The 16,581-nt window shown below is 29.5% G+C and overlaps 2 protein-coding genes across 2 annotated transcripts in view; both read left to right on the top strand.

Moving 5' to 3' along the window:
- Positions 1-5,296: 5,296 nt before the first annotated feature.
- LOC148203364 (RNA-binding protein csdA-like) lies at positions 5,297-6,798 on the top strand. The gene is made up of 4 exons (XM_088107949.1): positions 5,297-5,389; positions 5,828-6,164; positions 6,452-6,522; positions 6,615-6,798. Exons 2-4 carry the CDS (start codon positions 5,833-5,835, stop codon positions 6,626-6,628), a joined length of 417 nt encoding a protein of 138 aa, XP_087964075.1. The 5' UTR covers positions 5,297-5,389; positions 5,828-5,832; the 3' UTR covers positions 6,629-6,798.
- Positions 6,799-11,497: 4,699 nt separating this feature from the next.
- Positions 11,498-16,581, top strand: part of LOC148203365 (nuclear pore complex protein NUP205-like) — a 33,622-nt gene continuing 28,538 nt past the window's right edge. The window contains exons 1-7 of the mRNA XM_088106056.1: positions 11,498-11,830; positions 11,930-12,025; positions 13,627-13,701; positions 14,072-14,176; positions 14,271-14,381; positions 15,038-15,197; positions 15,325-15,410. Of these exons, the coding sequence (XP_087962182.1) occupies positions 11,690-11,830; positions 11,930-12,025; positions 13,627-13,701; positions 14,072-14,176; positions 14,271-14,381; positions 15,038-15,197; positions 15,325-15,410 (774 nt within the window). The 5' untranslated portion in view covers positions 11,498-11,689. The remainder of the gene's footprint in view (positions 11,831-11,929; positions 12,026-13,626; positions 13,702-14,071; positions 14,177-14,270; positions 14,382-15,037; positions 15,198-15,324; positions 15,411-16,581) is intronic.

The following is a 16,581-nucleotide window of genomic DNA, read 5'->3' on the forward strand; positions in this document are numbered from 1 at the left end:
GGATTTTCTGTTTGAAAATGTTGGTGTTTTTAATTTTTGAAAATTTTGTAGTTTTTTTTGGTATTTTTAAAATGATTGAAAAAAAATAATTATTTAGTTGTTAGGACTAATACGTTTAAAACATGAAGATGGTATTAAGAGTGAGGTGAATATATATATATATATATAAAATTTTAAGCTAATGGCTCCTGAGATTAAAAACAAATTTATTCTTTTCTTTATGCTAAAATTAAAGTTCAAAAATTTAAAAGAATATTTCGTCCTTTCTCTTTTTTTTCTACCATTAATATAAAATATTTTGTATATTTTATATTTTATATTATATATTTTTTAAATTAAATTTATTTATTCGAACTAAATTGGATGTTGATAATTATTATAATAAAAATATAAATCAACTATGTTTAAATAAATTAAGTTGACATATTAGTTGAGATACATGTTTCTTTAAAGATTTATGTCTAGGAGTAATATTTATTATATATTCAGAAAGATTGTAGATATGAGATTGTTTGATGGAGAACATATAGTGTTTCTGCTTTAGTTGGAAAATAAAAAATGAAGAAGCGAGTTATTTATATACTGTTGGTGGAATATTCATCTTGTCTCTTGAACAATGGTGATTGGGATTCTTCCTTATCGAACCTAGCTAGGAAAACGTAAGCAAGAACGAATTGATATTTTATGCCACTATGAATTTGACGTTGAGATGTGAATTTAACCAATGTGGTTGCGTATTTTAATATACTTGTAGTCCTTTTTTTATTAACTCATGGTTTGGAGAACTTTAATTCTCAAACCCTCAATATAAAATAAGTGTTTTTTTTTAAATTTTTTTAAAGTACATGTGTTTTTAAAATATTTAAAATCGTAAATTGATTTATGTATACTTTAAATTAATATTTGATTGATTTTTATCATTTCAATTTAATTGAAAGTTTAAGATATAATTTAATTTGTCGGTCGATTCAATTTACTTAATCCAATTTAATTTTACGTGAGTTTGATATCATATTATCGATATAAGTTTATTTATGGTTAACCTTGTCTCAACTTGATCTAGCTTGGTCCAAACCTAGTTTGAAGCGAGTTTGACTTGACTCAACTTGTTGTAGGTTTCGTTCTACTTAATCCAACACGAGTTTGACATGACTCGATCTAATATGGATTCGTCACAACTTGAATCAATGTGATACATGATCAAATAGATTTATATGAGTTGCACTCAATTCGGCTTAACAAGGACCGAACTCAACTTAAGCCGACATAGACCAGACTTAATTCAGCTCAATTTTTGCTCGACTTTACTTTATCTAATTATCAACCCCATTCGACTTAACCCAAGGTGGGTCGAATTTGACTTGACTAAGCATGAGCCTATCTTGACTTAGTTTGAAGTGAACCTAAGTCCGCTCGACCCAACATGAGTCTAACTATTATACGTGACACGAGCTCAATTCTACCAAACTTAATGTGGACCCAACCCAACACAATTCAACATAGGCTGACTTGACTTGACTTACCATGACCCAACTTGACTTGACCTGATGTGGCCTAACATAACTCAATTTGATGTGGATCTAACTCAACCCAACTTAACATGGATTTGATTCAAGTAAACACAACATATATCATATTCAACTGAGTATGATTTAAACCCAACTCAACTCAAGAAATATAGGTATTCTAATTATTAAGATACATATGTATTAGATATTTATATTAGTTATCATCAAAACTTTTAAAACACTACTTATCTAATACTTCTAAACAGTTAAACATTCTATCATTGATATTAATAAACATAACTTTCAAAAACAATTTCTTAAATGAATTAATCCAAATTTATTATATTATATATTATGCTAAAAAGGAAAGATTACAATATATTAAATTAAAATCCTTATATATTACCAATATATAATAATTAAGAGATTGTGTTTTGTAATGGTTATTTTTGTGTGTATAGTTTTTTTCTACCTTTTATACCTTTACTAGTATTACTAATTTTATAGTTTTTAAAAAGATTGTGCATCATGAATGTTGATTAGTGTAATGAAAGATTATAAATTGATATTAACATCGTTTGAATAGTATTATGTGTCAAAATTTGGGTTATATTTTGCTTTAGGACTTCTCTAGTTTGATACGTGACACATTTCTAGATTTTGACACGTGATACTTTTCAAAGAGTTTGACATGACACATTTCAAATTCAAACACATGTCACCTTTCAAACATCATTAACACCAATTTAATACTAATGAACAACTTGACTTTATTTAAAAAATATTGAGAGTCAATTGAGTGGATAAAGAAATATAGGGATGAAAGTGAATCATAGACCTAAATACAAAAATTAAATTACTAATTATATATATTATATGACATGAGTCTCATATTTGATAGTGTAATCCATATTTATGCATTTAATGTTGGAGATTCCACATCGACAACAAATAAGACAAATTTGTTGTATATAAATTAGCACAAACCACATTTTACAAGTCGATTTTGTAGGATTAAGTTAAATTTAAAGTTCACAATAGTAGGAGAGTCATTTAAAAATATCCTACAAATATTTATTATTTGTTAAACATATTGTTACACTTTGTCGGACTATTATCATACTACTATTTATGTCTAATCTAAAATCTATCTCTTAACATTTAGGATAAAAAATATATAAATATAAAATATTTTTCTTCTAATTTGAAAAATATTTAAGATAAAAAGATACAAACTTAAATATTATTTCGTCGTTTAAAAAAAAATTATAGTGTAAAAGAAAGTTAGAGTTAAAAATCATCATAAATTGTAAAGAGAAAGTTAAGTAAAAAAAAAAAAACTCACAGACAGTGATCCTTCAAATTTCATGTGAAAGATGATATATAGTCTTTTATAGTGGTAACTCATTTGTTACTAGAAGAAGTGGTGAATCTTCCTAATTTATTCTCTAAAAAAAATCTAAACAAGTTTAGTTTAGAAATTATTTTAATATTTAGTATGAAAAACAAATTAACAGGGTGATCTGTCCTTTCAGAACGGCGTCTGGTCGCCGCGATCCTTATTCTAAAACATATTAATAGCAATGTTGCTTTAGAAATAAAAAAGAGGAAAGAAAAGTAAGGCATGGTTGTATTGTTTGAAAGGTAGCATGCGAAGATGTGGCAGTGCGTGATGGAGAATCATGTCCTGAGGCCTATAATCTCAGTTTATATTACCAACAGACATTAGGATTGATCTTAGGTGTTGGATGTGAATCTTCGAATGGCATTTCTATTATTGGCATAAAGTAATCCAGCCATCCAAAAAATACCTTCATAATGGATGTGCATCAAACACGAATCAATTCTCCATAATTTTTTCACCCTTCTTCTCACACTGTGCAGTGCATAAGCCTACCTAGTGAAGCTTTATTCGAAAGCTGCATGTCACTGAGACATTTTCTTTATAACATTTTTTCATCGTACTAGTACATTAAACATGTTTGTACTCTTCAAACTTAATTATAAAATTAAAATTTATTTATATTTTAATTTTCAAATTTAAAAAGAAATTTAACTTAATAATATTAATTTTTTATATATATATTTAACGATATTTTAAATTGATATTTAAATTTAAATATGTAAAATTAGGTAAATAATATCATTTAACAAGCTTACAAATTTTCAAACATATATATTAGAAAGACTATATTTATTATTTTTAAAATTTAATATATAAACGGATTTCTTTTTTTTAATTTAAGAATTAAAAATATGTTTAATCCAAAATCAATAATTTTTTATTAGTTTGAATAAGGTAAATATATTTTGCGTTACCCATGACAATTTCATATAATAATAAGAATATTTAAAAAAGTATGAGTAATTTATTTAACTACGCCCAATAGTAATTATTTCTAGGAAGTCCATTATTGAATATATTGTTATCTTATCAATTTTCTCAAATAATACATGTAAATGACACTTTGTGACTCAAATTAAATTTATTTTAGTCAAAATTGCAATAAATACTCTCATAAAGAAGAAGACCCTACCTTACCAGAATCACTTATTTATATTACTAATAATGTACTTTTACCTTTATAGAACCCGATTTTATTTGAACTAATTAAGATTAATCATTTTAGTTGTGGCTTAAATATTCTGATTGACTATAATGAATTTTGGTGTATCGGTTGGTTAATAATATTATTTTGGTGAAGGCAATTGGATTCCGAAGCAGTCTCACATAACAGCTTCCCCTCATAAAGCCTTCACAGCCATGGATATGTTCTGCAATAATGCATTCGAATAATGTAAAGAAGGGTATTGTTGGAAAAACATATATACAGAGGAAAGTGTGGACATATATACATTCTAGTTTCTTGCTGTAGTTATTCAATTTACTTAATTTTGAGTTTTCATTTTACCAAATATTTGAAGACAAAATTTTAATTACTATAACATTTCTATCTTACTACGTTAATGTATTTCTAATAAAATATATTTTGGATTTATTAAAAATTATATTATATTTAACGTACAATCATAAGCCCGCTTACATTCTCTTTATGAATGCTTAATATAATATTATTTGGTGAGAGAGTGGATACATTTGAAGCTGACTTGATTGTTTTCTTTAAGAAATTTAGAGATGAGTAAAAAAATATTTGAAAGTAAAGTTTGGAAAATTATGTAGGATTTAAATTATGTGACAAATAAAAAATGATTTAATTACTAAAAATTAAAGATTTTCAAAATGTTCTTATTAGTATAAATAATATAAAATGATAATTGTTATAATATATAATTGTAAAAAAAATATTTATTTATTAGAAATTAAAGATTATCAAAATATTCTTATTAGTATAAATAATATAAAATGATAATTGTTATAATATATAATTGAAAAATTATTATACCTTATCTAAGCTCGTGTAACTTAATGAAACTTGAATTTAATGCAAAAGAACATTTAATGCAAAAGAACATAACGTAAATAAAAAGATAATCATGTCAATTAGGATCTACATTAATACAAACACAACATGTATATAACTGAAAATATTACTAAAATAAAATTCAAGAATTTCAATATTAAAAAAATTACCGAAACAACATATTTTATGATAAAAATTTAAATTCTTTATAAAAATAAATTAACATGTAAAAAAAGTTTTATATCCAAAAGATTAAGCTTTGACAAGGATGGTTCTTTGATATCAAGATTAGTAGATAAGGGATAAATCATGTCCCTACCCACAATTTCTTATCGTAGGCTAGTATATATAGCCCTTCACCAAAGCATTGAACTCACCATCTCTTTCACAAGCTGCTTCTCTGAAAATAACAAACATTTGTTTCTGTCATATTTCTATAATCGTTTACTCTCCAACAAGGTAAACTTTTTGTATGTGCATTTACAATTCATACCACAAATAATTCATCAATCATATGATCATATGCAAATTTCTTCTATATATAAATAAGACTTGCATGTTTCAACATACGTAACATCAACTATGAACTCCAATGACAGAGTATGCTATCAATAACATCACAGATCCCTATCCAAACAATACTTTCACAAATTTCTTTGCATGATACAACGTAGGAGAAAAAAGAATATTAAATTGTCAAGTACACCCTCTCTAACATATGTTATATTATTAGTAAATATATATTGTTGAGTTTCACTTCTTATTTAGTATTTTAAGTTACAAAGTATGTATCAGTGTTTCTTGTTAGCACGTGATCGTAGTTGAACACAAGCACATGAAGTTGTGGTGTGTCTCTTTTCTGACTTAAACAAGAAATCATTAAAACTAATTTAACAGGAAACATGAGCTGGTCTGGAGGAGATTGGATGTGTGGTGCTTGCCAGCACATAAATTTCAAGAAGAGAGATTCATGCCAAACTTGTGGATACCCTAAATTTGGAGGTCCTGACCCAACAACTTACAGATACAACTGGACTGAAACCTTGGCAGGGGACTGGTATTGCACTTCTATGAACTGTGGAGCTCACAACTATGCCAGTAGATCAAGCTGCTACAGATGTGGTGCATTGAAAGATGGTTATTCTTGCAGATTTGGGGGAAACATTGACCCCTGTGGAGGATATGCTTCTGATTGTCCTCCTGGGTGGAAAACTGGTGACTGGATTTGCAGTAGGTTAGTTCACATTATCATCCTGTAATTTTGTTCTAACTATGAGAAACTGAGCAGTGTAGTTTAAAACATGCAAGTTTACACACTAAAGCTACATTTCAAGAATTGAATGCTTTTTTCTTTCACTTTAGTAGGTAAAACATTGAAAAAGGAGAGTATTTGAACCATAAGCCCGTAACAATAATTGAGAAAGAATAATACAAATAGTGGTCATTGTTCAAAATAAAATGACTCATTTAACATGAAAGAATCGGAAAAAAAAAATTGACCTCTAATTTCTTGTGTATCAGAATTGGCTGTGGAGTCCATAACTATGCCAGCAGAACAGAATGTTTCAAGTGCAAAACACCCAGAAATTTTGGTGAGGATGATAAGTTTAACTCTAATGAAGTTTTCTTTGTAATTATTTGAAAGCTTTAGCTCCATATGACACGTTTATTACTTCTATTTCAGGTGACGCCGACTGAGAGGGGAAATTTGAACCACCTTATGAAAACTTGTTTTCCCTAATTAAGGTCTAGAGTAATCATGGACAAAGGTCCTTTTATAGAGTGATGGCCAAGCTTTTGAAAGGGTTTCCTTTCGTTGTTGTTTACTCCTAGATGTTTTTGACAAGAAAGTTATATTTTCCTTTCAATATAGTTTTATTGTTAAACAATATCATATTAGAACAATGATAGGGTGAGATATTTTTACATTCACTTGACATATAATACAAGGATAAAATAATCAAGAGTGAATTTTTGTATTTTTTCAAAAAAAAAGAAATTAACGAATAAGAAAGAATAATGTCAAATGAATATAAAATATATATGTGTTCAAAGTATCATTTTTCATCGTCTTTAAAATCTATAAAGCTCATGGACCAATACCTACACAAATACGAGATTGATATAGATAATATACCACGTCGTAAATATATATATATATATATATATATATATATATATATATATATATATATATATATATATATATATATATATATACGACAAATTAACGGGAAGATATAATACTACCCAGATATGAGTCAAACACACATATAAAGAATTAATATCACCTTTATGAATTTATGAATCTTCATTTTTGTATGATGTTCAACTTTCTTGTTTTAAATCAACGTGCGACTTAAATTAACACTTGAATTCTTAATAATATTTTTCCCTAGTGTGAGTTCCTTTATATTGGTATTTCTCTTCGAACTAAGAATATCTCTTTTTGTATCACTGTTACACAGTGTCATTTAGGTCCATGACCTATGAGTTGGTCTTTACACATTCTAAAATTATGCGTTATTTTTTTTTTACCCATTCGATATGGCCATTTTTAAAGCCATAATCCCAAAAACCTCATGTGAAATGGGTTAAGGCAAGATTTGAGTGAAACTAACCCCTAATATTAATTTACCTAAGTTTTTCACTTTCTTTTATATCTCTTTTAAGAAAAATACTGACTTTGCCTAGTTGAAAACTAAATATACATATAAATTAGTATAATATGTAAAGTTTAATATACATATAAATTAGTATAATATGTAAAGTTTAATTTTGACTTAACCATTAATTACAAGAAAGCACAAACTTTGAATATAATTAATATAAAAATTAATAATTTTTTCATTATGTTTGTTAATTTGTTGTATATATATATATATATATAACTTATATTATCATGTAATTTAGGTTCAATTTCACCCATGGATTAACAATATCATAAATAGAATTACTCTTTGACTCATAAGTTTATGAGAAATCCAAAGTGGGGAAAAATTTATACCAATTTTCTTTTTTACTTTAAATAATGGGTCCAAACTGTGAATTATGTTTGTATATATTCATACTACAACAACAATATTCCACTTACCGTTTGATAGGAATTCACTATCAATTTATAAACCAATGTAGAAAGAGATGTTATTGAATGTCATAGAAGTTATATAGGTTAGCTTTAAAATAAAGGGAGAATTGAATGTAAATATATTAAAAGAAGTATCGAAAACTATTTGCAAGTGTCTAACATACACAAATGAGGGTTATTTGATGGTTTTGTAAAAGTTTTTACCAAAACTTTTATAATGGGATAATTAATGTATACGCATTAAATTAGTTCATCTAACCAATTCTACCTTTATTTCTTCAAATTTAAGCAACAATGAGTTACCCTATTTGAAGATAAATTATAAGTATTACTATTGTTGTTTTTAGCTTACAAATAAGGACATAAAGTTATTTTTCGGTATCTAAGTATACAAGATCTCTTTAGGAAAAATACATCAAGTCTGTTCAGGTTTCAACTAAATTTTCTTCGAGTTTAGCATCGATAAGTGTGATAATAACTTGTTTCCCATGCTTATTAGATTTTTTTTGTCTTTTTGACGTAGATTTTTGTTTAACTCATGAAAACAAAATTCTTTTGGAGATATAATTTTCCTAAAATTTTTGTAAAGTGTAAGTTTCAAGCGAATTGAAGGAAGTGTTTCATGACCTTCTTGGCCAGCGATAGAACTCTTCTGATCGCCCAACAAGTTTTATTCTCGTCTAGTGAGAAGTGTATCCCATTTACCAATGAAAATCTCTTTTACTTATGGAAAAGAGCGAGTTCACATTGATAATAATTTGTGATATTTATTGGTCTTTTATTGTATTTGTTATGTATTCACTTTATTTATGATGCTTTGGGAATAAAAGTTGGTTGTTGTCAATATTTTATATCAAACATTTTTTACATTAATTTCTTTATATATAATTTGATTTGTAGAGTATTATTCATTTTGACTTTGTTTGATTATAATAATCAAGTTTGATTTGATTTTATTGGTGTCGATTGCTTTCTGACTTTCCAAAAAGTAATACCAATGTCTATAAGTAAATAAATAAGGCCAAACACATAAACAACACTTATCAAAAAAACACTTATCAAAAAACACTTATCAAAAAAAGAAAGTTCTTTAAAAGAAAAGTTGAAAAATGGTAGGCTATCCCGTCAACCTACACATTGGGAGTCAACCTCGTTCGACTTGTTTTTGGTTGCCCAAAGCTAAACTTACTTTTGATAGAAACAATTGCTAGACCTTTTCATTTTAAGCATGTTTGTAAAATTTATGAAAGAGTTTGAAAGTTTCATCATTATGGGTCAATAATTTTATCTAAGTTTATTCATAGAATTCATCTAAGACGATTAGATCGTATCATTTACCATCAATAAATCTAGTTCGATTGGAATGAATAAGTCTATCAACTTAAGTGGTTTTTGAGCATTAACTTCGTTGATTTGACTTTAACATGCTTTCCTTTTATACATGTTTCACACAAAAAGATGTCATTTAAAGACTTTCTCACAAACTCCTTATAAGGTTGCGATTTTGTAATTTTAAAAGTAACCTCAAGCTTGCGTGATAACACTTTCTATGTCAAACCTAATGATCTTGCTTTATAGTCTCAAGGCATAAGACTTTTTAAGCCGATAAATCGTTTATCTCAATATTGTACATTTTAACTTGTACATTAACAAAAGATAATGGAGTCTCATAAGAGTTCCTGACTACACATTAGTCTTTCTTAAACCTAACATTACCACTACTGTCACATAATAAACTTATGCTATGTAGATTTTATTTCAAACATGTACTAAAATTTTTTGGTTCTTATGTTGAAAAGCTTCCTTGAATGGTGTTCCTAAGGTGGCATAGTCTATTTATCTTCTTACCTTTAATCCATTTTGTAGTGTTTTTTGGAAGTTATTCTTCTTCTTGCCTTGTTTTCTCCATTGTCACAAGCATTCCTATGAAAGTCCATGAAGATTACTTCTTCTTCAACACCTATTTGAATTTATTGATCTTCCATCACGAAAATTATAAAAGAGTTGAGAGTAGAAGCTTTTAGAGAAAGAACAAAGTGGAATGAACAATAAAAGAGGCTAAACAAAGAAAAACTAAGGCTGAGCTTAAAGCCAAAGTTGCTGAGGAAGGTGTTACTACCTATTTGGTCACACAACTTCAAACCATTAAGCCCCTTTTAGGACCACTTTCATTAAATTCTCAAATTCTTAGAGAACCATCCAAGTGGCCTATCTAAGTGGTGCACCTTCAATTGCGAGCACCATGGATCCGATCCACTAATGGTCAATGATGCCCTTCAACAACATTGTGCAAAGACACAAACACAACTCTTAAAAGTTTAACATTAAAACACAAGGATTAACATTACAACATCTATACAAGCTACATAAATGCAAACATCCATGACAAATTTTGACAATAATAACAAATACTTCAATAATGATTAATCATACACTTTAAGGCTTAATTGGTAATTTGGTTTCTAAATTTAGGCCTATAATTCACTTTGGTCCCTATATATTTTTTACTCAATTGAGTTCAAATATCACTTAAAGTAAATTTGGTCTTTTATGATAAATTAACATTAATGTCATTTACAAGTGTCACTTGTAAAAATCCACTTCATCTTTTACCATTGAATCCTTATGTTTTTTTCTTCCACATTCCTCCCTTGTCCACCTTCTACTACCATTTTCCTTTACCGAATATAGTTAAAAAAATAAAATTAAGATTCTAGATTATCATAGAGTGTAGTTAAGAAAATCAAAATGAGATTTTAAAATTTGCTACCATACTCTACCATGCTTTGGTAAGAATGTTGTTTTTGAAATTTCATAAATAAAGTTATCCTTTGATACCGTAGTATTTTATTATCTAGAAATTGTGCAAAATAAATATTCAGTGGGAGGTGGGGAGAGATGAGGGAAGAAAAAAAAGAAAAAAGAAAACTAGAAAAGTTCCAAAATAAAGAATGAAATAAATTTTTGACAAATAACAATTCCAAACGACATTATCCATAATTTAACATAATAAATTGAATAATCTCTACTTAATAAATATTAAAACTTGATTTAACAAAGATATTAAATCAAAGTAAATAATAAATCTAAATATAAAAAATAAAATACTAGTTAGGCCTATACTTTGACTTACCCCTCGTTATACACTTCACACATTGAGATTTTAAACACTTTTTTCATACTACTTTTGACTTACGGTAGTCCTTTCAATCTCAAATGAAGAATGAAATACCAAATGTTCTTTAATAATGTTAATCTTGAATTTCAAAAATAAAATGTTTTGTGTATTTTTTTATAAATTATTAATTACATATGATAGATCTATAAATTTTATTTATCTTAAAAGTCATAATCACGCTCAATCTTTTATTAAATGAGTAAAACTATTTTAAATATTAGTTGTGTATGCATTCCATTATTTTCTTTAACCAAATTAAGAAAAAAAAATGGTCTCCTTCCTTTGATGGTTTGAATTTTAGTTTAGTTTTCTCAAATTTTCAAAGAGGAGGGGTTTATAGGGTTTAAAGCTGGCATAAGAGCGCATTCCCGGATCTTCAATCTTCACTGAAACCCCACTGCTTCATTTCCCGCTATAGTGGCCCTAAGGGAACGCACCTATCTTTCCGCGTTCTTCTTCCAGCTTTAGGGTTTCACCGGCGACTGGCGAAAAAATGGTGTCTCCGAAGCAGCTCCTAGGCACCATCGAATCAGCGCTTCTTGGCGCTTCGTCTCCGACGGCGGCGCAACGCGTAGAACTCTTGCACGCTCTTCGCACTTCCGTCATCTCCTTCCAGTCCCTTCTCTCCTATCCAGTACGCTATTAACTTCCATTTTTGTTTTCTTCTATTCAATTTCAAACTAAAATGAAAACTCTTTTGTTGTACTTGTATTTTGTTGTGTCTTTTCTTTAGCCCCCAAAACCCTCTGATCGAAGCCAAGTTCAGTCAAAGTCCGTCAGGCTGCCTGATTCTCCTCCTATTTCACTTGACGACCAGGATGTGCACATTGTAAGTTCCCATTCTGCACCTTTTCTACGCTGCTAGTATTTAACATGGTTTGTATTCAGTAAAAGTCCGGGCATTGGATAAGTTTCGTTGCTTATGTTTTCCTATAAAGAAAATGTATATCTAGTTTATTCTATGAACGGAATGTTTTGGTTTGACCAAAATGCGAGGTGACTGAAACAGGAAGATAGTCAATTTCGTAACTTTAGTGGTGAAACTTAAATTGGGAAGACCAAATAAAAGACGTTAGAGCTAGGGGTCAAAGTGAAATCCCTTTGTCCACTTGTAATCTATACCTATTATGTTTGACCCTTGGCTTGCGCAGCCACACATGCACATGCTCACATATGTATAAAATATGATAAGTGGTAATGGGAATCGAACGATTGTTAATCTTTACAGGCTTATGTGCCTGTATAATGGAAATCGAATTACATATTATTAGAAAAATGATGACAAATGAAATAGGAGTTGAATGATTGAAATCCCTTAGTGCTTTGAGTTTCTTGGGTTTTGTCTATTTGAGCTTTTCATTGTTCTTAAGTATCCCCTCTTGAAGCACATGTTTGATTCGAAGTTATTTCCTTCAAAATACTCGTTTTTATTCTGGAGTTTGCTGGATTTTGGTAAAAAAATCATTTATTTCAATAAATACGTTGAACGAAACATCCCTACTTCTTTGGCACGTCAAATTGGATTTTGAATGTCTATATTGATGAGGTCAATTATAGATTATTAAGGGAAGCATTGTTCTTAAGTCTAATCTTTTCTACCAGCATCATGCTACAATTTTTCTGATCTTATGCTTGAAGGTTCCAAGTCATTTTACTCTTTATGTTGATATCATGGGAAATTATGTGCCATGACAAATCTTTTTAAAAGGCAATAACACTTGGAGGAAGTGGTGTCAAGGAAAAATTAAAAAAAAAATGCTGAAACACTTACCTCGGAATAGAAGAGCAAATCAAAACTAAGAAAGTGCCTATTAGTTCAACTGATGGCGGAGGTGTTTTACTCCTTTGTTTTACTTAGCTTGAATGACTCCTAGCAGCCACTGTCTTTTAAATTTAATCATAGGACTTTTGTTCGCTAGGCTTTGCCAAATCCACTAGGAAGGTACCAATGGGGGCAGTGCATCTTCTATTATGAGGCACAACTGCACAAGCGCGTTGAATGAAAGGTGTGGGCCTCACCTAAGGGGCAGCACCTTAACCAGAAGAAGGGACTGGACCCTTTTCTTGTCCTGCCATAGTACGTTAGGCTAGCTTCACTGGATGTATTTATAATTACACGTATGGTTTTTTTTTTTTTTATCTTTGTTGTATGGTATGTGTTGTGGTCCTTTTTTCTTTTTCAGGTCACTTTTTGTATATTTATTTATTTAAAGTTTTGACTTTATTTTCTCTTTAAATTGCTAGTTTCCTACGATTATTTCATTTTCAGGATTTGTTGATGAAGTCTTACGATTTTATTAATATGATTCTTGCCACCAATGAGTAATAACTTTGTTTATCTTGGTGATATGTGTGCACATCTTGTTTGGGGTCTTATTGCGGTTTTATTTGCCCTTCCTTTTTCCTAACAACTGCTTATATGACCCTTAGGCGCTCAAGTTGAGTGATGATCTCCATCTCAATGAAGTAGATTGTGTTCGTTTGCTTGTATCAGCTAATCAAGAGGTAAACTTCAGCTTTTAATTTGCTTTATATACATTAACAGACTTTGTGGCACACACAATGAATAGCCATATGATTTGGGTACATAATTTTTTTAATTTTATTGTTACCTGCTTCATTATCGTTTCCTTTTGATTTTAAATTGTAGTTTTAGTAAAGAAAATAATTTTCATATAATTTTATGAAAATTAAGGACTGAGTGGAAATGTTGAAGGTGGTTTAGTTTACAGATGGGTTAGTTTTAGTTGTGGTTATTTAATGCATTTAATTTTCCAGTTTTTATGTTGGACTGAGAGACCATGATTCCATGAATGATATTGTCAATACATGTGCATCATTTATATTTGATTATTTGCTTTGGTTTTATCTGTAGTGGGGATTAATGGGAAGGGAACCACTGGAAATTTTACGGCTTGCGGCAGGACTCTGGTATACAGAGAGAAGAGATTTGATAACATCCCTCCATTTGCTCTTAAGGGTATTTCTTTTTATTTAAGGAATCATTGAAGTTCATTTGGCCATTATTTAATTATTTAGTTTGTGGTTAATACCTCTGTATTGTTTTCTTATAGGCTGTGGTGCTAGATCAGGGACTGCAAGATGATATATTGGTAGACATTCAGAAGTATCTAGAAGATCTTATCATTTCAGGACTTAGGCAGCGGTTAATTTCTCTTATCAAGGTTTGATTTGTAATGAGTTATTAATTAATGTTTTGTTCTGTAACTTCAAGATTATATTCCAATTTAGGGTAAAGGCTCTTAGAGAGTGGGTATTGTTTATTGCCAAGCTATTGTCAGAGTTGACTAGATGTTCTTCATATTCACTGTAACAGATTTTACCTGAGTATTGGCTTACATCGATTCAACTACTTAAAATTTGACGTAATTGGTTGTAATAATTAATATTTATATATTAGTAGTGATTTGGTTTTAAAAATTCTGTGTTTAAAAACTGGCAGTTTATATTGATTATTGTGGCTCTATATTGGCTGGTGAATAACCTAAACATGCTTTTTAATATTGTAACTACTTTAATTAACCTCAATGGTCCTGCTTGTATTATATATGAGTTCATATTTCATAGTTAAAGACATTTTCTGATGCACAAGTATGTGTCAGGTACACTGTTGTTGATTACTATGCTTAATTGTCTCTTGAAGAAACATGATCAATAAACTATCTAATCTTATAAGCATATGATTGGCAAGTTAACCAATGTGGTGGTTTATTTTCTTAATCTTGACTAGAGTATCTAATATATTATGTGAACGTGTAACTTTTGGATTAACCTGGAATGTAAACATAGTTTTTTATTAGAATTTGCTTTTTGAATGTAGGAACTCAATAGAGAAGAACCTTCTGGTTTGGGTGGTCTTCAGTGTGAGCGCTTTATTATTGATTCAAGAGGTTCTCTTGTGGAGAGGCAGGCAGTGGTCTCTAGAGAAAGACTTATTCTTGGGCATTGTCTTGTCCTTTCGATTCTAGTTGTTCGGACAAGTATGTTTAGTGTTATTTCTTGTCTGCTGAGGCTCTACTTGGTTTATTGTATTTTGTGACAGATTATACTTCTTGAATACTTGATTAATATTTCAAATGGAAGTTCATCCACGATCTCCATTTTCAGGTCCAAAGGATATTAAAGATATTTTTTCTGTTTTGAAAGATAATGCTTCTGAAGTTAGTGAGAGCAATACCATTGTCAAACATCAGGTGCATTTCTATACTCGCCGAGCTCAATTATATATATATTTTTTGTTTTTTGAGCATTAGAATTATGTTTTCAAAATCATAATTTCTTAAGCATTAAAACTATCCAACCAATGTCCCATGGTAAGAAATTGTTATTCAGGGTATAAATTTCATTCATCTTCTTTGGTGATAAATGTATTCAATGATTGTTATCTTCATCTCTAAATCATTTGGTGAAACTAATGATCTGAAAATGAAGAAATTTGTCGGCTTTTACCATAATTGAAAAAAATTTGAATCAGAGTTGGGAAAAGGATAGAGGGAAGAGTGGATATATGTAACTGAAAAAATCTAATCCAGTGCTATTGAAATTTTTGTAAAGATCACAGAATCATATGATACTATGATTTTCTTGCCTAATCATGTTCAAAATTTGTTGTGGGACTGTTTTTCTTTAGATTCTTATTAATGTGATCTTCCTGATCCAAGGTCATACAATCTTAGCGGACTTGATCTTCCTCTGGACCTGCTTTTTAAGTAAAACCCATTGAACCTGACCCTGTTTTCCATCTCAGCTTTAACTCTTGCTTGCTTTGTCTCTATCATAATATAACACGGATATTCTTATTCTCGTCTTTGCCTAACACTCTTGAAGCTTTTGCTTATTCTGACATGAGTAGTACTGCTGGGTTCTTCTTGTTGTCTTCCGCTGTCACACTTTATCTTTGTTGTGGATTATGGGCATGTTATTTGTCTGATTTTGCCTCTCATTCTTTGTGATAAGAAACTCCTTTTTATGCTTTGATTTATTGTTGTTCTAACTTGAATTCATCCATTTTTCGCTTGCCTATAGGCTAGTTATGAAATACCGGCATCATTTGTAAAATACAAGCTTACTTTCCTAGAATTACATACACTAATTTGACTTATTTGTATTTATTACATTATATTATATGATATATATCTTCATATTTGTATATAGGGATATATGAGGTTTAGTGTAGATATTTTTGTGAACTATTTTGCCCCCAAACCCTTCTCTATAAATTTTTATTTTATTCCTGTGAATAAACTAGTCAAGCAACCAATACCCTAACTGCATTGTCAGAACCAACCGCGTTTATTAATCTTTTTCAATCCAAAATACGGAGGGGGTGCAAGGTGCCTCATTTCTCCTAGTATATATATTAAA

Source organism: Vigna umbellata, chromosome 2 (genome assembly GCF_029865625.1).
Source record: "Vigna umbellata cultivar VRB3 chromosome 2, Vumbellata_1.0, whole genome shotgun sequence".
Lineage (NCBI taxonomy): Eukaryota > Viridiplantae > Streptophyta > Magnoliopsida > Fabales > Fabaceae > Vigna > Vigna umbellata.